This window comes from Gopherus flavomarginatus, chromosome 9 (genome assembly GCF_025201925.1).
Source record: "Gopherus flavomarginatus isolate rGopFla2 chromosome 9, rGopFla2.mat.asm, whole genome shotgun sequence".
In the NCBI taxonomy this organism is placed as follows: Eukaryota; Metazoa; Chordata; order Testudines; family Testudinidae; genus Gopherus; species Gopherus flavomarginatus.
Genome location: NC_066625.1, coordinates 2,598,929 through 2,619,445, shown reverse-complemented (window position 1 = coordinate 2,619,445; position 20,517 = coordinate 2,598,929). Strand labels below are relative to the sequence as shown.

Below are 20,517 nucleotides of genomic sequence, written 5' to 3'. Positions count from 1 at the left end.
TGCTAAAAGGTTAACACGTCTGGTCGAAATACAGAACTGGGAGTGATGCTAGCCATATATTTCATGGAGGCGTGGTCCTGTGATGGAGGTTGGCAAGGTGTACTTGCCTTTCATCTGGCTAGAATACCGTGGGGAAAAGAGACAGGAAAAATCTTGAGGGGTCTGAGCATGTTTGGGCCCTGATTCAGAAAATCACTTAAGCACATGATCGCAGTCTCTAAGTATCTATACTGGGGAAGAACTTTTCTGATCATGGGCAGCTGTTTAATCTAGCAGAAGAGGGCGTAATGAAATCCATTGAGTGGAAGCTGAAGATGGACAAAGTCAGGCTAGAAATAAGGTGTAAACTTTTACATTGAAGGTAATTAACCATTGAAAAAAACTTACCTAGAGCTATGGTGGGTTCTCCATCACCTGAAGCCTTTACATCAGAACTGACTGTCTTTCTAAAATAAGCAGCAAAGAGTCCTGTGGCACCTTATAGTCTAACAGACGTATTGGAGCATGAGCTTTCGTGAGTGAATACCCACTTCATCGAATGCTCATGCTCATGCTCCAAAACGTCTGTTACGTCTGTAAGGTGCCACAGGACTCTCTGCTGCTTTTACAGATCCAGACTAACACGGGTCCCCCTCTGATACTTCCTAAAACAAATATGCTCTAGTTCAGACCTAGATTATAGGCTTCATGAAGAAATGGGTGGGTGAAGTTCTGTGGCCGTGTTTGTGAAGGAGATCAGATTAGATAATCATAATGGTCCGTTCTGGTTTTAAAATCTATGAATCAGATGCTTCAGTGCTTTGCTGAATAGGATGAGCTTAAACTCATGTTTAAGTTTAAGCAGGGGCTTAAGTGATTGACTGAACTGAGACATTGATCTGCCCAATGGGAAAGGGATACGTTATGGCTGAAGAATACATTCTGAAGATGAGCAAACAGGCTTTGCATGGCTGTGGCTAGCATTTAACATCATCTTATGTGGCTAGCATTTAATGTTATTCACTGAACTGTCCAGTGGTTTTAGGAATAATTGTGGCTGACCTGGTGGCTGTAAGAACATAAAATATGCCAAAGGGGCTGCGTATTAGCGAGCAGGCAGATGTTAGCATTGTCTTTTTTTTAACCTCATCGGTGAACAAAAGTGGAGAATTTTGAACAGTTCATAGGTATCGTCTTTGCTGTTTAATATTTTTAGACTGACATTACATTTATTAAAAATGCAAATCTGTTTTCTCAGCAAATGATAGTTCATTTGGGAAAGTCCCAGCATGTAAAGCATATGTGCTCTTTTGAGATGTGTATTAGGGAGGAGAGATAAGGAGGCAGATAGGTCCTAACTCCTGCATCTCCAGTGCCAGAGGGAATAGAACCAGGAGTGTCGTACTTGTGTGGTAGTTTTGATAAGAAATACAGCTCACTAACCATTAAAGTAAAGCCATTAATTCCAGTTCACATAGGGTGTGATACGCATGTGGTAGGTATAGTCAAGCAGTTTGTAACTGCGTCACTTCGTAATAATAGACCAATGACAAGTCTTCTGAGCTTCTGTTATAACCTAGTAGCCATCTAACAGTTCTCTGTAGCAGTATCCAAGGTTACAGGAGTTCTTTACATACTTTCTTTTACATTCAAAGTGAAGTGAAACACTTGACAGGTTTCTCTCACTCCCATCCCAAACCAACCTTTTGTTCCATACAGAAAATGTAAAGCCCGTATGGTCCAATTCTCAGCTGGCGTCAGTTGACACCAAATAAGGTTCTGGCCCCTAAAATTATGATGCAGAGAACCATCATGCTGGCTATTTTATAGTGTCACCTCCAGTGAACCTATCAGAAAGGTATAGCAGTGGCGCGTTTCTGCACAATATGAGAAACCTGGAACATCTTGGGTTCTAATCCTGGCTCTGACACTGACTCCCTTGTGGCCTTGGATAGGTCTCTTATCCTCTCTGACTCAGTTTCCCCATTTGTGAAATGGAGAGTATCCTTATTTCTCTACCTCATGCACCACGGGGAGCAGGGGGATTACGGAGAATGTTGAGCATTTGGAAGAGGACCAGTCCTGTGGAAACACCAGGGAGTACTTAACAAATGCAAACTTTTTAAAGGAAGGTGAAGGTGTGTGTGTGTAGCTCAGTATATGGTGGTGTCTAGTGGCCAGGCTGGCCAGCCCAGGACAGCCCATCCGGGGAACACAGCCCCTTTGTCAGACATGGCACATACTTTGAGCGCTGGAGGGGATGGTCTGGGTTTAGTTTTTAACCCTGTTCCCTTTCCATTCATGGTCTTTCCTCCCCTTGGTAACACGCTTGCTTGCGTGGGCTCTCATGAGTCTTGGCATCTGGAGAGGCAGGCTGAGGAAGTATGTAGCGCCTAGTGAGCCAAGAGCGCTGGAGATGAATAGTGTCATATTTACTAAGCCCCCTCCTCTTGCTCCCTCCCCCCGTGTGAATATTATCCCTATTTCACAGGTAAGGAAGCAGAGTCAGAGAGTATCATTTTTCTGAGGTCACACAATGAGTTCACACAAGGGGTCTGTGTAACAACCAGGATTAACACTTGTGACTTCCTGACTCCCAGCGCTGGGCTGGGACCACTAGACCAAGTCCCCCTAGGATGCCTGCTCATGTGACAATGCCCAGAAGCTGTTTGTTGTCCTGGAGAAAGGAGGAGCCTTTGCATCCCAGGGTGGGGCGTGGTTGCACTTCTCTCAAGGTGACTCTTCCCCACTCTCCTAGAGGAGGCCTGAATACTTTTAGAAGCTACCTCTTTTGGCAGCTGTATTATAAAGGAGACCTTCTCCCCATCCCTCCAGATGAATTCAATGGAGCGGTTTCCCTGTGAGTCATAAGGCAGCACACCTTTCCCTCGTGCTATCCATGCTCCAAAGCAGTTCTCGCTAAGAGATGCACACTTGCAGTACCTGCACCGTTTCCCAGACCTTGATGCAGGAGCGAGTGGTGCAGTGTGGGACACAAGAACTGTTCCGCCAGTGATCTCCTTGCATGCGGTGCTGACACAAGTTGGTTTTGCTGGAAGAAAGTTTAATCCAAGCAGCATTTGGCATGTGTGTGGGAGCATGAGGTGTCTGACAGGTGTGCTGGGGGGGACAATACTGTGAATCTCTCCAGTGGCACAACGGCCTTGTCTGTGTGAGGCATTCAGCCCGTAGGGGTTACCTAGTGTGAGAGCTGCAGAAGCTGAGGTGTCGCTGCTTAAAGGTGGGCAAGTGGAACTATCTAAACTGTTGGTTCATGACACAACCTTCTAGTTCCCAGGCAATGGAGGGGAAGGATGAGGTGTGTATTGGTATGACACTGGTGCTCTTTGATAACAGACGCTGCCTAGTGCTTAGCAGCACAGCTCAACAGGTACAGTATGACTGCATGCGACTGGGAAAAGCTCAGCAAGTAATTGCACTGCCATCTCATTCTGCTCCTGCAATTGCTAGTCATGCTACAGCCTGATAGTTATCAGTCTCTGGCTACTCCATGAGAAAACAGCCTTGCAATAACAAAACTCAGAAGTATTTTGCATCTTCTTTTCTTTTCTCTCATTTTCCTCATTGAAATAATCTGCTCTGCAAGGTGTGAATGGGAGGGGATTGCTGCAGACCGCATCCAGTTTGTTTTGTTTTCTCCACCCACCACGAGTTCTTTTTTTCCCTCTCATAGTGTGGACGGAATGCGGAAAACTTCGACCGATTTTTCACTCGCCATCCACCCGTCTTAACTCCACCTGACCAGGAAGTCATCAGGAACATTGACCAATCAGAATTCGAAGGATTTTCCTTTGTTAACTCTGAATTTTTAAAACCTGAAGTCAAGAGCTAAGTAGCTGTGTAGATCTCATTCCTGCATCTTTATCACCCAGTCCCAACGGCTGTTGTGGTGACATTCTTCATTGCAAAAGTTGCTTTCATGGTTTTTCTTTTGTAACAATACTAGAGTGACCATGTTTCAAAGCCAGAAGTGTCTTCACATAATTTGGGACCTCTCTGAATGGCAACTGTTGTGTGAAAAGTACTGCAATTTAATTATATTTTAATCAAATTTTACTCCTAGCTAATGATATCGGTACATTGACCGACAGATCATTAAATGGGTGTCTAACAGCTCTCCAATTACAGACCATGACAATTGGGAGAAATCTAAGTATTTGCCTTGCTTTCCTGTTCTTTCACTTATCTAGCCCTTTAATGTAATCATGTGAAAATAGCTGCTGTCATTTCAGTCTGTTAGTGGCAAAGCAAGTGGTTTTCATTAAAATTTTACCTGGGAATTAAGTGTGGAACACTGAACTTTGCAGGCTTCTAATTGATCTTGAGCCCCACCCCATTTCCCGCCCCCCCCCCAAAAAAAGGCAAATAGTTTGTCAAGAGATTGGACATGGGACTTATTTTCTGACGTGCAACCCCGAGTCCTTGTTTATTTAAAAACACTGCAAAATCTCTTGCCTTTTTTTTTTTTAGTTTTTCATCAGACACAGCACTCCCTGATAGCAGTAATAAATAACTGGGGAAACCAAATCTATTGCTCACACAGATTTCTCCTGATTGTGCAGTTTCTTAGTAGCTTTTTTTTTTCTTTTTTTTATTAAAAGAAAGTGTATCATCCAGCTACAAAAGGAAAGTTTGAAAGAATCCTTGTAAATGCTTTCAAATCTATGGTCACCCTAGTAAACACCATACATGACATGGTTTTTACATTATTTCATATCAAACCTTTTTTTTCCTTTGGGTTTTTTTCAAATGCCAAAATGATTAATTCAGTTTGTTACATGCGCTTTAAATGTGTCAAAAATGGTATTAGTGAAAATGAGCTGATATTTAAAGTCTAGCAGTATTGTGAAATCTGATGAAGCCTGTAAAGAATTTTGTTTTCACTAATATTCCTACCTTAAAGAATGTTGCTGGATATTTAAATAGTCTAAGTTTGTGTTCCTAGAATCCAAAAAAAGGAAGGGGAAGAAAAAGGTTTCAGGAAAGATATTTCTCGTGAAACAATGACAATCGTATCACTTCCTTTTGTACTATTCTGCCAGGTGTCTGTGGGCTGTCACTTTGAATCAAGCTGCTTTGAGCTGTAATGTGCCAATCTTTTTCCAATACTGATTATAAAATAAAAAATAAGAAACAATGTGTCAAAAAAACCCTGCATTTATTTGTGAATGATGGATTTCAACACAGTCATGCACTCTGAGATGCCAGAAACCATGAGACTGAGTCTAGTCAGGATGGAGTGGCTTTGGGAATCAGAATGTTATATGCACATCATCTCTGATTGCTGACCGTGTTTGAGTCCAACCTGGGATACCCCCAAGTTTCCAGGTCTGCTGTAAGGTGACTGCAGGCAGTAGCCCACATCACAATACCATCTCCTCCGCTTTTGTACCACCCCCAGTGTCACTGCCCAGGGTGTGGCCATAGATCTGAGCTGAATTACTCCTTTCACGCCTGTAGAGTGTGTCCTTCAAAACAATGCATGAAGCTATCAACTGGCATCCTTTGGTAGCACCACCACCAATCTCTGCAGTATGTATAGAACAATGCCCCTCCTCCTACCCCTCATTAGAACAGCCATACTGGATCAGACCAATAGTCCATCCAGCCCAGTATCCTGTCTTCTGACAGTGGCCAATGCCAGGTACTCCAGAGGGAATGAACAGAACAGGGAATCATCAAGTGATCCATCCCATGTCACCCATTCCGAGCTTCTGGCAAACAGAGACTAGGGACACCATCCCTGCCCATCCGGGCTAAGAGCCATTGATGGACCTATCCTCCATGAATTTATCTAGTTCTTTTTTGAACCCTGTTATAGTCTTGGCCTTCACAACATCCTCTGGCAAAAAGTTCCACAGGATGACTGTGCATTGTGTGAAGAAATACTTCCTGTGTTTGTTTTAAACCTGCTGCCTATTAATTTCGTTTGGTGACCCCCTAGTTCTTATGAGAAGGAGTAAGATCCAAGATCTAAACTGCTGATTGAAGAGGGGGGCTTTCTTGTTCTGAAATCCAGGTAAAATTCGTTCTTTCTCTAGTGAGAGCTCAAGAAACCCCATCATCCTTGACACCCTCTGGGTTAGCTCTTTAAATGACTTTAACAGTAAGTAATGATTACAGGATGAGGCTTTGAAGCTTCGAGAAATTTGAAGCGAAACTATCTCTATCAGACAGTGCATGGTGAGCCGGTGACTCATTACTGCATGTATGAACTCTCAAGGGAGCCCTTGTTCAAAGCAATTGGTAGGTTTTTAGCTAAAGAGAGATCACTGGCATCTGCTAATCTCATTCTCCCAAATGCATACAAAATTCCTTTGCTTCCTCTGGAATTCCGCTTCTGCTGCATTATAGGAGCATTTGAGCTCTGTAGGATTATTCTGAAGGTGCCAAATAAAGTACCAAACACAGCAGGGGCTATCTGCTAGCCCCCTTCCTCTGTTCCAGCCCACATCACAGGGGATGCTGCTCAGTGTGGAACTCTTCCAGGCTATAAGCAAGGAGCATGGACAGGTGCTGGAAATGACTGCTGAAGAAATTGTGCCTGCCCCTCTAATATTAAGGGAGACGCAGTGGGGAGAGTGATTTTCTTTTAGGAGGCAGTTGCCCATGTATAAACAGGCCTCTGTGCAAGACTCTGCATGTGGAATGCACAGTTCCAGCCGCAGGGGAGTACAGAAACAGCCTGGGCATTAGACATTCACATTTGAATACAAACAGGAGGCTAAACAGGCCCCTCCTTCACCAGAATTCAAAGTGAAGCTGGACAGATTTGCATCTGACAGCTCCCGCTTCACCCTTGAGATGTGCAGCATCTCCTACACACGTTCAGAAATGCAAAAAACCTGCCACCCAGCACATCTCGCAGAGGTCGAGGCAGGATTCGGTCCCCCTTGCTCTGGCTAGCCAAGTTTTACGCATGCCAAGCAGTGGGGTTCCCTGTCCTCCCTTAGCCAGCTGATTCCACAGGCTTCTGCATCCCACTGTCAGGAAGCTTTTCCCGAGACAGCCTCAATTTCCCTTTCCTAATTCATTCCAGTACCTCCCACTTGTACCCCCCTGTATCCCTTTCTCTGCTCCCTCCACAAACAAGTAACTTCCTTCCTCGGCAGAGCCTAACTAGCATGTGCGTGCACACAAACAGCTTTAGAGAGAAATTCACAGTGAGAAGAAAGAAGTTATAATAGTTTTGCTCATCACTAAAGCAGAAACCACTTTGCTGCTCTCACCAGCTGGGGATTCTCTCTATGGATTTCTCTCCCAAGCCAGTGGAAAAGTGCAAGGGGTGAAGGGGAAGCTGCTGTAAAATACCTAGCTGGTGAGATCCGTACAGGAGAGATGGCTCCAAAGGGATGGAGAGAGACAATTGTGCTCCAGCCTTATCACCAGTTCTCTGCTATCAAGCAACCAACATTCCTGACCCCCTTGAATGGGCACTTGTGGCAGGTGACACTGTGTCTTTTGCCTGCACATGCCGTTGTTTCTCTTTACAGATATCCCTCCAGGCTGTGCTTTTAGCAAGCACCTTCCCTTGGCTGATAGAACGATAGCCTGGGAGGGCTCCTCTGCGTCTTCCCATATGGCCTTTTGGAACCTGTCAGTAAACTCGCTGCTCCCAGCCCTTCCCTCTGCACGTGGAGATCTAAGACAGCAGAGCAGGACCAGTCTGAGCAGTTACTAGAGTTGCCAATTGTGGTTGGATGTATTCCTGGATTAATCTTTAATTCCTGGAGACGCCAGGACAACCCTGGAGGATTGGCATCCCTAGCAGTTACCCCCATTGGACCCTTTCACCTTCCCAGTTTCACAGGCGAGGAGTGAGGGTCTGGCCTCTTGGGCCACCCGCCCCCTTGCTCATCAAGCGAATGTGGAGCCCGGCTCATCAGCACGAGAGGAACAGGGTCCTTCTGGCCATGCCCTGGGGTGGGGTGGGTAACACCCCGCTCGGCTCCTTGGTGCAACTTAGTTCACGTCTCCTCTTTGTCAGACTGACTCCCTGCATCTCAAACTGGCCCCTTCTTCTCCGTCTCCCCTCCACACCCCATTATCTGTGCCCTGCACCCCTCCCCCTCACCTTTTCTGGGCAGGGGTGGGAGTGAAATAAGGGGGGAAGCAGTTACCCCCAGCCTCCCGCTTGTCTCAGCTGCCAGCTGACCAAAGGCAAATGTTAGTGAGCCAGACTGTGGGCTGGGGTGGGGGGCAGACACAGGTCGGTGAGACAGGGCATCTGGTCACTCCAAGGGTGGGGGAGGGATGGGGGCATCTGCTTGCTCTGAGTGGCGACCAAGCACACGGTCACTGTCTTCGCCAACCGAGCCCTGACTTCTTGCCTACATCTCAGCTTCTCTCTCCAGCTTCCCTCACCCACAAGCCCCACTGGCCTCTCACTCCATGCCACATTCGCCCCTTGTCTCCCCTTCCTCCTCTTTGGGTCTTTTAACCTCATCCGTTCTCCCCCACGCCTGTGAGTGCAGCAGCTGCCGTCTCCCCTTGAAAAGGTCTAGGCCTCCCTGGGCAACCCAGCTGCAGGGAGCAGCGTGTTGTACAGAGCCTGGTCAGTTGGAAGGAACGCCCCATGGACAGGCTCGTCTCTTCCGGCCAGCCGTCTGCTGCACCCTTGGTGACATCCCGCGCTGAGCACTTCCTTGTCGCAGGCTGAGGTGACCAACAGAGCCTCCTCCTAAGCCAGCCGCATCACAGTCACCGGCATTGTCAGCGATTAATATCCTAGGAGAAAACGGTGCCTTCCCAATACGGGACTAGGGGGATGTGTCCGTGCCGACCTGAAGTAAAAGAGGCGGCTGAGTTCAGGCACAGGGCCCACTGAGGGGCAGGCATTTTCCACAAAACCCTGGCCCCCACGCACTCTGAACGAGGAGATTGCTCTGGGCTGACTCACTTGCAAGTGGCTGGGGAGTGTGATTGTGATGTGGTGCTCCTGTCCTAAGCAGCAGCAAGAGGCTTCCTCTGGAAATGCAGCAACCCACGTGTCGGGGCCACTGCTCTCTGAGAAGGGATTGCGGGGGAGGGCTGGTGTCTGGTTCCCATGCTGGCCAGGGGCCTCCTTTAGACTCCATAGCCTCTGAGCCCAGCAGAACTGAAGCGTGTTGCCAAGATGCAATATAAAGCCTTCCTGATACTTCATCAGTAAAGACAATCTGAAGGTGAATGGCCATGCCTGGCTGAGAGCAGAGCCTTCAGGGTACAGCCAGGTCAGTGCGTTTTCATTCAGGCCAGGTAGCTGTCGGAGCGTGAGGTATTCAATCACAAAGTGACATGGCTTCTCCAATGTGTGAATGAGGTTCTGCTTCCCCAGCCATGGAATTGCGGCCCCTAAGGAGCACCGTGCAAAGCAATGGCTACCTCTTTGGCACTGGCTGACAGGATAATAAACCAGAGCTGCAAAAAAGGTGGTGTGCTAGAATGGAGAGCCTGGGCACCGCAGACATCTATTAAAACAGGGAGATCCTGTCTAAAACGGGACCTCGGAAGGCCAGTTCTCAGCTTTCAAAAATACAGAGTGACCAGCAGGATCCACGAGACGCACAGTTACCTGCAATGACACCTGCTTCCACCCAGAGTCCTCTGGGTGCTACTAAACTAACTCTCTCAGCCTAGCACAGCAGTGCAGGGAGCCCATTGAATTTTGGGGGAAACAAAGGGTATGTCTCTCCAGCAGTGCCTCCCAAGCCCTAATATGCATCGCCAGGGCTCCTACCACTTCAGACCTAGCTTGTATCTCAGACCCCACAGTCTTCACTGCAATGGGCCTATGCTGGACCCCCCTTCTGCTGTGCGGGCTCCTGCTCCTATGGGAGCTTGCAACCACATTGGCTGAGGTTTGCAGTAGCAGCCCAGTGTCTGTCTGAAGGGGAGGTAGTGCATACTGGGTAACACACACATCCCCGCATAAACTGATAGGGTGGCCTGGGACAGCTTGAAATCAGGGCCCTGAACTAAAGTTGGAACTTACTGGTAGGATCTAGCACTTACTGATCCTCTTTGCTTAGACACCATGTGATGAGCACCTTACAAACACCCGGGTGAGCTCTGTGAATGATTAAATGCCCCCATTCCCGTGATTACATACTTTTATACTGATGAAAAGTGCTATGTAAGACCTAAATATTATCACTCTATTGCATGGAATAGCTGTGGTAGGTCACCTGCCTGCATCCTGTTTCAGTCATCACACAGAATTCTCGTAGGTTTCCTCAGCATTGGAACTATACTGTTATTTACACACTGCAACATCTGCCATCTTTAGTAACAATACAAGTTCCCCTCTGGATATTTCTTTACTGATGAGGTATTTCTGGTGCTTCTATTGTGTTTTTGCTGCTACTGGGTTCATACACCAGCCAAGCTTTCTTCATGCATTACAGCCAGCATGTATCTTAGTTTACACAGGCAAGATCCATGACACAAATGAGTATTAAGAACTGCATAGATCTTTTTCTTTAACAAATTGGGTCTTGCATGCTAATAGAATGTCAGCCTAACTTAGATGATAATTCTTTTTCCTTTGCTCTAATTGTACAGTCTATATTTCTGTGATGATCTGGATTTAGAAAAGGTAGCATCTATGTAATTTTATTTTTACACCAGGTTTTTGGACCCACTGTATATTTTATGTGTGACCCTGCAGAAAATCATATACTCATCTCAAATTAAATAGATAACACAATATGGAAATCAAGATGATACCGCAGCTCAGCTAAAAATGTCGGACTACTAACAGAAAAAGGGGAGAAATTATCTGCTACCACCAAACTTTTGTGGCTGATGAGTTTTGTGTGTATGCTGAAATCATAGTAAATTGTTTACTTCCAATATTGTGGCTTGTTGCTTTCTCCGGGACACTCTTACTGTAGATAACAAATCAGTGTTTCCAGTGAAAGTTTTGCATGTTGAGAAACTGTTCTGTTAGTTTTCTTTTTTAAAGCTGCCGGATTGGTGGGTGAGGGGAGAATTTTCCAGTTGTGAATGCCATGTCCCTTCTGTACCGTACTGTGCTGTCGTCATGCCACTACAACTTTTGTTGGGTATTTTGAAGTGTTAGATAAATGCTTTCCTGTTTTTGCACACTGTACCCAATTGCATTGATGTGTATAAAGGCTACTGCCGAGTATTTGAATGTAGTGTACCTAATCTAATGTGTAATTTTCTTTCTTTTTTTTTTTAATATAATTAAGAATATATGTATACATGCCATGTACAAATCCTAAAGAATGGGCAGCATCGATCGCTCTGAACATGCATATGGTATTACAGACATTCACCTTGCTGGGATTTCTCTTGTATTTTTCTCTCCCTTTTGATTGTGTTTAATTTTGTGCTTTCCATTTGACAGAAAGACAAACGAGACACTTCCAACTTCGACAAAGAGTTCACCAGGCAGCCTGTGGAACTCACACCTACTGACAAACTCTTCATCATGAACCTGGATCAGACTGAGTTTGCTGGATTCTCCTATACTAATCCAGAATTTGTCATTAATGTTTAGACAAGATGCAAATGCCACCTCCTGTGCTTGCAATCCAAACCTTCAGATCGCCATGTAAATATCAACACTAGTCTTCCGGGATTAACAGTGCATACATGTATACATACGCTCATTCGAAATGTGGAGATAACTTATTTTAGGAGGCCTTTATATGTATGTGTCACTTGCTAGCGTGGTTCCTACATCTGGAAATATTTAGTTTGTGAGGTAACAGCCAGAGGTAATACTTCTAGACACTACCAATAATGGTAACCAATAGAATTTTTAAACAGATCTGAATATTGTCTCTAAATACCAAATTGCTACAGTCTTTGTAATTTTTAAAATCAGATACTGAGATTCTGGTAAACTTTTAATTTATTCAAAAATTGTTTCCTTGGAATGCTAAGCGTGGTTGTTGTTTTAAACTGTTGTACTGCAGCTTGCAATGACTGTGAAGTTGTCTTAGAAGCGTCTTTTGTTCAAGAATTGAAAGTTGAATTTGATCAGTGTGAAGAAGTCTGCGTATAGACACATTTATATTTTTAATGCATTGTATATACAGTCAAACTGGCTCAGTGAAGCTGGCTTCCTCGTTAGCCTCCTGTAAACGTGTGCATTTCAATACAATAATCATTTTGTTCCTATTACTCAGGCCTCACACTACCAAATGAATTTCATTCCAGTTCTAGGAAATCAGAACACGTGTTTTTCCTAAGTAAAAGGTGGGATTTTTTTTAAACATCTGGAACAGTTTGCAGTTTTGATATACTATGACAACACTCTTATAAATCTTTCTCTTGTTTTTTTCACAGACACTGTTGAAAGTTAACAGCTCTGTAAAGGATATTAATATTCTACCAAAACACACACATTTGCAAGCTCAGTTTACAGTTTAGCAACTGAAAATATGCCCATTAGGAGAGGGCACTATTGAGGGCTATTTCTAAAGGAAACTTTTTTTTATAGTGTACACTCTTTGCTATTATCTAGATGCGCAATGTAATTAATTTTCCATATGCCCCGATTTACATAGTTTTACTCCAAATTTCTGTTTTCAAGGTTTTATTTAGTAACCCAGGACCAGATGTATCATTTTAGAAATTCTAAATTTTACAAAAATATTCCAGCTGATATTTTTAATAAATAATTTCAAGATGCATGTAGCAACGTGCCATATGGAAGAGCAAAGCCAGACAAGGTCAGCTGCTAGTCCTTCAGCTGGCTAGCTATTCTTACTCTTTCTTTAGGCACAAATACAAGAATTAAGTGTGTACATTTGGAAACACTGATTGTTAGTCTTGTGTCACTGTATGCAAGTTGGTTTGGTTTCCAATAATTTTTTTGTTTTTAAACAGTACCAATTTGAATAAATGTGTATTTACATTAATGAATATAGTGAAAAATAGAGGTAGGAATCTTATGAGTTATATGGAATCCTATAGAGAAAATAGTGGTTTGTAGGTCTTTTATAAACCTCAAACTTTGCCTTTTGAATATTTTTTTTAAAAGGATTTAAGGGAAAAAAGCTGCTAAATATGAGGAACAACTGTTTTTAGCTCATCCATGGGCCATGAAAAGTGTCCAAACAACCCTAGATTACTCTGTTCCATTCCTGAATTTAATGGAGGCCAGACATGCTGCTTCTTTGGAGCACGGTGTATTCTTGGTCTCCTTGAGCATGCAATGATCTGTATTTGAGGAGGCAAAATTAAAAAAAAATAAATTAAAACTGCAAATTGTCCCAGATCAGTTAGGAGGTACATGGGGAACTTTGCATAATGCCACGACCAGGGAAGATTTGGTTTGAATTTATTATGAGAGTTCTCATAACTCCAGCATATATTGCAGAAGATGCCTTAGTTTCTTCTGCAGATCACAGCTGACTTGTGTTACTGTAACTGTCAAATATATTGCTACAAAGTTAGTATTACTTAAATGGTGAATTTTTTTTTAATTTGTCTCTCTTGTATTTTAAAATTTTAATACCCTGCCACATCCTGTTTGATCATGGAATATCGTGATTTACTTTATGGCAAGGAAGGTGCCGTGGTAACTTTACCATATGCAATTTTTTTACATGCAGGCTAGAGAAGGGGCTTTTGTTTTAGACATTTCTGTATGTTTGAGTGACAATTCTGCATGGAGTGAGATTTGCTTAAAAGCTAAAGAACACAGTCACCTTCTACCACAAGAACTTCCTACAGCGCCCATCCTACAAACAGTTGCACATGGACTTAACTGTGCTCATGGGAGTAGTCTGGGGTTGCGCACACGGGTAAAGCTAAGCACATGTATCAGTAACTGCAAGACCAGCACCTAAGCTCCCTGTCCTCGACCCCCCCTTAGGCAAGGCCTGATCCAGAGTCCAGTGAAGTCTATGCATAAAGCCTCATCCGCTTCGCTGTCTGCAGGACCAGGCCTTTGAGTTTGTTTATCCAGGCGCTGCCTGTCCTGCCACTGCCCAAAGATTTTTTTCAAGGTTTGTTTTCAGACTGTTTTATGGACACGTGTGAAATGGAAAAATCTGCCCAGCAACTGACATGCAGATTTGTAAGGACGCTGCCATGGAAGGACAAAGTGACAAGCCTTGACATGGTTGACCCTGCTTGCTGCAGTTTGCTGACTGAAGCTTTATGGAAGATGGAAAAAGAACCAGCACTTTGGGAGGATCTTAACCACTGAGAGACTTCAGACAAGCCCTGCCAGCACTTGTGTGTGCTGCGGTCTGAATAACACTGTGTAAAAATGACAGCGGGACACGTTGCCCCCTTGGAATGCACGTTGGCATGGCTCCGTCAGAGACCAAGAGTGTAGGCTGGAGGGAGGCGTGGAAAGAGAAGAGTCTAGAAATATGATGGCAAGGATGCTCAAAGGGGAGTCCCGTGAGCCTGAGACTAAAAGAGGAGGACTCCACACTGGAAAGCAGGGAGATCCTGACAGGTCACTCAACCAGAGGAATAATTCTCCAGGGGAATTTACTATGGTGAAGGAAGATCCCCTTCCACCTCTGTAAGTGTCTACACGACTAACAGCAGCACACCTGGGCCACTGCCGCCTTTCTAGTGTAAATGTCAGAGGGTTAGATTTCATATGTAGAACAGTCTAGCAGAGGCAGGGCTGAATTAAGAGTCATAGTGATGATCAGAGCCTGATGCTGGTCTCTCACTGGATTTACACTGGTGATTTCATTGGTGCCACCCCTGATTTACCCCAGGGTAATTTACCTCCTGTGGCTCTCCAGGAGGCAGCCTGTTGATGTCAGGATGGGGTGCACTGCCCTCTTTAGAGAGAGTGCTGTGTAATCGCTTCTTCTGGACGGGGAGCAGGAAGTGCTCCGAGAGAGACGTGTCTAAAGCTGGCAGCCAGGCTGAGCAGACTGTTGGGTGAGCTGCTCCTGTGTTCAAAGGCTGATGTCTTTCTGAACCCCAGGATTACTGTAAAGGAGGTGAGCCCTCACTCCTCTGCCTGTGCATGGAATCTGGACCTTTGAACATCACAGGCACAGGGGCGTCCAGGGAACTCAGGTGGTTTCGCTATTTTCTGTTTGCCCCTTATGTTGGTCTATGGCCCATTGGTCAGCGTCTGTGTAAATCAGGCCCCTAAGAGGCATTACCCAGAACTGTCCCAAAATGGAGCCTTGAGCAGGTCATGCATTCAGCACTGTGTTTAGCTGGTGTCTCCCTGCGGTTGTTGGGTAGTTGTATGCAAAGTAGAACATATGCAGATTGAGCTCAGGTACAGCAGCTGTTGAGGCAGGGCTGCTTTGCTTTTTCAAGCTTCATTTCCCAACGTTCATATTTACATCAGAGCAAAGATTTCACCAGCCCTGATGCTATTTAGTTTGTTTTTAGAAAAACAGCGGAGAAGTAAAACCGCCTCTCTCTGCTTTTTAAAATCTGTCTCGTTTAAACTGCCGCTGCAGTGGGTTTGGTTCCAAGAGGCCAGGGTTCTGAGTCTCTCACTCGGGGAGAAATCGGGATGTTCAGGGTTTAATTCACTTTGATTTGTAAGTGTAGAATCTAAACTGGACTCGAGAGCCTTGCTCTAATTGGTGTCATGTTGGATTGATGCTGATAGTGGGCATGTCAGTGAGCGTGTTTCAAGCATGCCTGTGTTTTGCTGCAGGAGTTTCCAGTGTTGTGCGTATACTGCTGATGTGCAGGGCAGTTAGCGCTAGCCATAAACATGCTGCTTCCCCCTCTGCTATTTGTGCCAATGTTTATTTGGTTTTGTTTTAATGTGCCTGGCTTAGGCACAGGGACAATCTGTTTTAAAAAGACAAAAAAGGATCTGGCACCAAAATCCAGGTTAGGACCCTCCCATCCCACCAAACTTTTCCCTCTGGGCTTAGTCTGTCCCCATGAGATACAGGTGTATGGCCAGGACCCGCCATGATCTCAAGGGGACTGAGTCAGGTGTAGGAGCATTTTACGTCAGGATTCTCATTTCCTCTCTCTGATCACCCCCGCCCCAGTACATGGCCTCACAACTAACGTACAGCCCTGGGGGCAGACTGAGATTCCCCAGCTCCCTGCCATATGGAAAGCTCCTCTGATAGGAGAATGGTGCAGAGGTTACCCCTGGTGCTCACTGGAGAGACCGGGGTTCAGGTCCATGCTCCATCCACAGGTGTGGATTTTTACAAAGTGATTTGTGTCACCAGACACCGGGCATGATTCTCCCTTGCACATGCCTTTTGCATCATCATTTACACCTGTGCAATTTAGATGTGAATACTGCTGGCTCAGAAATGGTGCTTACCCACAGCACACAGGTGTAAACGTATACGTACAGCACCATGCAGAGGAGAACTGAGCACTGCGTGAGGGACTTAATCTGCCACCTAAACCAAGTCCCTTCCACTTCCCTAGCTTCAGAGCTCAGCCTTGTCTGCACACAGAAATGCCACCAATCTAACCCAAATTGTTTTTTAAAGTTACACCAGGGTACTGGGTGTAAGTGTAGCTCATTTTGGTTTATGTTACTCTTGTTCCTAATCCATTTAAGTTCATTCGTTAGAAGCCACTCTTAGAGCATCCCCATAGCCTTTTGCACAGGTTTAACTAAGTCGAATTTAAATTCCATCTTTAAACCAACGCAGCTTTGTGTGTCACCAGATTCGTAGCCAGGGATGAGATCTCAAAGGGGGTGTGGGCCGTAAATATTCCCTGATGAGCATATTGAGCCCAGGAACTCCGGTGCAAATGGGATCAGTGTGACGATGGCTTTTAGCAGGATAGATACTCTGCAAATGACTGGGCTCATGTTGTTTTAGCTTCTAGAATTACCTCGAGCAAACAAATGCTGCAGCTTCTCTGCTTCTGCAGTAGCAGTTGTGCCCTTGAACTTGTAATTGGTGGGAGAAACCCCAAGCAACATGCTCCATGCATGGAAATGTCCTCAGAATTCCAAGTCGGTTCTTTTTAGGATCGTGTTCCAAGTGGCAATTAAAACAACCAACCACAAAATTGAAAACTGCCTTTGTTAATCAGTTTGTGTTTGAATTTAATTTCACCTGCAAGTATTTGACAAGTTTTCTACACCATGTAATACCTGCTGTGTGTTTGTCAAAAGATTCTCCTAAATACCTACTTTTAGATGGACATATAATCTTTATTCTATTTGCTGCATGTATGAAACAAATAAATAAAATATCTAATTTTAAAAAACCTGTGTGGCTTGGTTTCCTTTGCTTTTGGAGGACCTATTGGGGTGTTTTGTTTTTGTTTTTTTTGCAGGAATCTATGGAAATCAGCTGTTGTCACAGGGGGTATGCTTATTGGATAGTTGGATGAGGCCACTGTCTTGCTGAGATCTAACTCCTGTGTATCAGAGTTGAATCTTATTGCACAGATAACATTGAAATGAACTAGGTGACTTCTGTAAAGAACAAATATCCAGATTGCTGGGTTTCTAACAAATAGTCTCTTGCCTGGAAACCAGTGATCTTGCAGCCTGGAGGTAGGTTTAACCCCTTCCAAGTGCTATAGAAGAGCTTGCTGCTGTTTATTAATTGTGATGATGGTCTCTAGCAGGTGGTTAATGTCAGATGTGGGGTCAAGGAGTTGTTCCAACCTGCTGCATTCTGAGAGTAGTTCTTCCTTTCATGGAGCCCATGCAGCTGTGTTTGTGAGTTTGCAAGGGGCCAGGGCTGGTGAATTTCACGCTGGGCTGTCTTCTGTTTTTATGTTGCTTAGAGGATTATAAAAGCTGTTTTCAGATGCAGCTTCTCATCACTTGGCCACCTAATGTATGAAAGAGACTATTCTTTAACTGGAACGGGCACACAGCAAGTTAATGAGTTAATCCCCTGGCAGCTTCAGCTCCAGCACACTCTTTAGGTCTCCCAGTAAATTCTCTTATGTAGCCTATGAACGTTTAGCCTGTTTTATGCTGGACTACTATGTATCGCCAAAGCCATGGCTTCCCAAGGTGCTATTGTTGTGGACAGCTAAAGGCCAATGTTCTTTGTATGACCACAGCACCAAGGACCCTCTTGAGGTAGGTGCTGGACAAACACCTTGTACAAATATACTAAACAAAGGGGTGAGGAGTAGAATTCAGGGGAATAGGAATGCCTGGGCTAGGTAATTCCCTTCTGTTAAAAGCAGACGTGTCCCCAGTTTGGCAGCCCGAGTGTTTGCTGTAAGGGTCTGTATAGACAAGGGTCTTTGATTGTAACTTGAGCTAATTCCTGGGTAAGCTGAGTTAATGAACAGCTCAAGACTCTAGGGATGTTCATTCATTCCTAGTCACGCGGCCCTGCACAGGGGTATCCGGAGGATAAAGGGACTAAGACACGTTAGGTGCTCAGACCCTGCAGTGACTGGAGCCATGTAGGAACCTATAGGGCACATCTACACTGCTAAGAAAAACCTGCAGCATCAAGTCTCAGGCCCAGGTCCATTGACTTGGGCTGCAGGGCTAAAAATAGCAACGTGGACAGTCCCACTTGGACTGGAGCCTGGGCTCATAAACCCAGCGTGGTGGGAGGGGCTTGGAGCCCAGGTCAGAGACCCACCCCCCTCGCTGGGTTTCGGAGCCCAGGCTCCAGCCCGAGTGGGAGCGGCTATGCAGCTGTGCTTAGCCTTGCAGCCCGAGCCCCAGCCAATGGGCCTGGGCTCTGAGACTCGGTGCCACGGGTTTTCCTCTGCAGTGTGGACATGCCCGTAGATAGGGAGACATTCAGCCTGGCTGACTAGATGCAATGCTGGCCTCCAGTTGGCTCAGCCTGGGCCTGGCGTATGACATTAGCCTACAGGAACCTCGGCCTGTGCGTGCAAAGGGACTGATTCATGCACATACCAGCAAAGCAGAGACCACCCCCCCCCCCCCCGCAGCCTGTCTCTCCCACCCCCTGTTCAGAGAAGTGTCATGTAGCTACTTGGGATCTTTGTGGGCGGGCAGGAGTGAGGCAAACACTCCGTCTCCTGCTCAGCTCTGTTAAGCTGCGGCTGAGGGAAAGCCCACTAGTGACGGGGCCTATCTGGGTCTCTAGCAGCTGGTCCTGCACTCTCCACCTGTGCTCACTGGTGCCAGCAGCACTGGTCCTTCTTCCTGCAAACACCTGACTCAAGGGCCATCCCAAGCGAGCGGCCGGGGGACAGACTCTTGAGAGGGCAGTGTTCGCTGAAGCCACAGGGCTGGCTTTGCTTGTGTGGCCTGTGAGCAGAACGGCAGAGTCTGCTGTCCCCGGCATCGGCTCACACAGCTCCAACTCAGGACTGAGCATGTGTGCTGGTTCCATTGTCGTCATCCTGCTCGGCTCCACGTCCCATTGCTGGCTTAATTAAACAATCAGCTAGGAGAAGGGTTTGGTTTATACTGGCCTCTCGGGCATTGTGGAGTGCCAAGTGCCTCCCACTCCCAGACACCTGTAATCACAGCCCCATAAAATACACCCCAGAGCCTCCTGGCTGTTAGAGAAAAGCCTGGTAGTAAAATGACATTGTATCTCATTGTTTTAAAAACCCAGGAGGTAGAGGTATTGATATGACCGTGAGACCTAGACCCCTCTCAAATCCAATCCAGACCCCATTGTACCTGATGCTGCACAGACACAGAGTCAGAGACAATCCTTGCCCCAAACAGCTTGCAGTGTAACCAGCGAAAGCATGGAAGAATTGAAGGAGTATTATTTACAGGTGGGGTATGAGGCACCACAAGAATCTTTCCCAAGGTCACCCAAGGAGTCTGTGGGAGAGCCAGGGCCTGAACCCAGATCTTAGCCCAGTGTCTGAAGCACAAGGCTAGCTTTCCTTTCTGTCCCCAGGAGCTTGGACAGCTGTACCTCACCCCCTAGCACGGGCTGTAGCATGCCTGCATCAGTTAAGGCTGTAACCTATTTGAGTGAATTTCCCTTCAGTGCATACGACAGCTGTTTCAGTACAATTCCCTTCCCCTAATGATGCATGTGCCCATGAAGCCTCCAGGGAGCTTTCCCCAAACAAACAGGAACAAGGAGGGGCAGGGGCTGGGGCTGGGTTTTATTTTGCACTTGTAGAACAAGAGGCAATGAAAGGAAAGTGGCAGCGCAGCTCTGCTTCCCAGCAATGCCCAGACTGGTGCTGAGCTGCTTTTCAAACCTTTACCTAGCTGTATCCATACATGCTCCTTCTGCACATGTATGGCTGCAAGCAGGAACCAGCATGCAACAGAACCAGGAGGGATACAAGAGGCGGTGAAATTCAATCTCTGCAGCAGGCTGCTGATGCACCACTTCAACCCTAGGTCAGCCCTCTGAGCAGCAGGGATACCTGCACCCATCCTCTCTGGGCTAAATTAGGACTCAAGGTGTGTGTTGACTGTCAGCAGGCCCTCCGCACAGGGGTGAATTTCAGTCCCTCAGAATATGCACCTAAGCCAACCAATAATCACTTTGGATACCTGCCGCAAGGCCTCTCTTCCCCCCTCAATGGGAGAGAAGTTAGAAGAGTTTGGAAAGGCTGCACTTGAGTTCCTCCTTTCTTCACATGCTGTCTTCATTTGATACAAATTATTCACAGTGAGCATGCCCATATTTCATGCAT

At 45.8% G+C, this 20,517-nt stretch overlaps 1 protein-coding gene across 6 annotated transcripts in view; it reads left to right on the top strand.

Annotated features, from left to right (window-relative positions):
- Window positions 1-14,108, top strand: part of PRKCB (protein kinase C beta) — a 273,320-nt gene extending 259,212 nt beyond the window's left edge. For 3 of the 6 annotated variants that reach the window (XM_050968579.1, XM_050968583.1, XM_050968582.1), the window contains one exon: window positions 3,674-4,587. In XM_050968579.1, coding sequence (XP_050824536.1) covers window positions 3,674-3,832 — 159 coding nt within the window. In that variant the 3' untranslated portion in view covers window positions 3,833-4,587. Of the gene's footprint in view, window positions 1-3,673; window positions 4,588-11,353 lie in introns of those variants that run through there. The other 3 variants (XR_007776387.1, XR_007776386.1, XM_050968581.1) reach the window with 3 other exon arrangements.
- The last annotated feature ends 6,409 nt before the right edge of the window (window positions 14,109-20,517 follow it).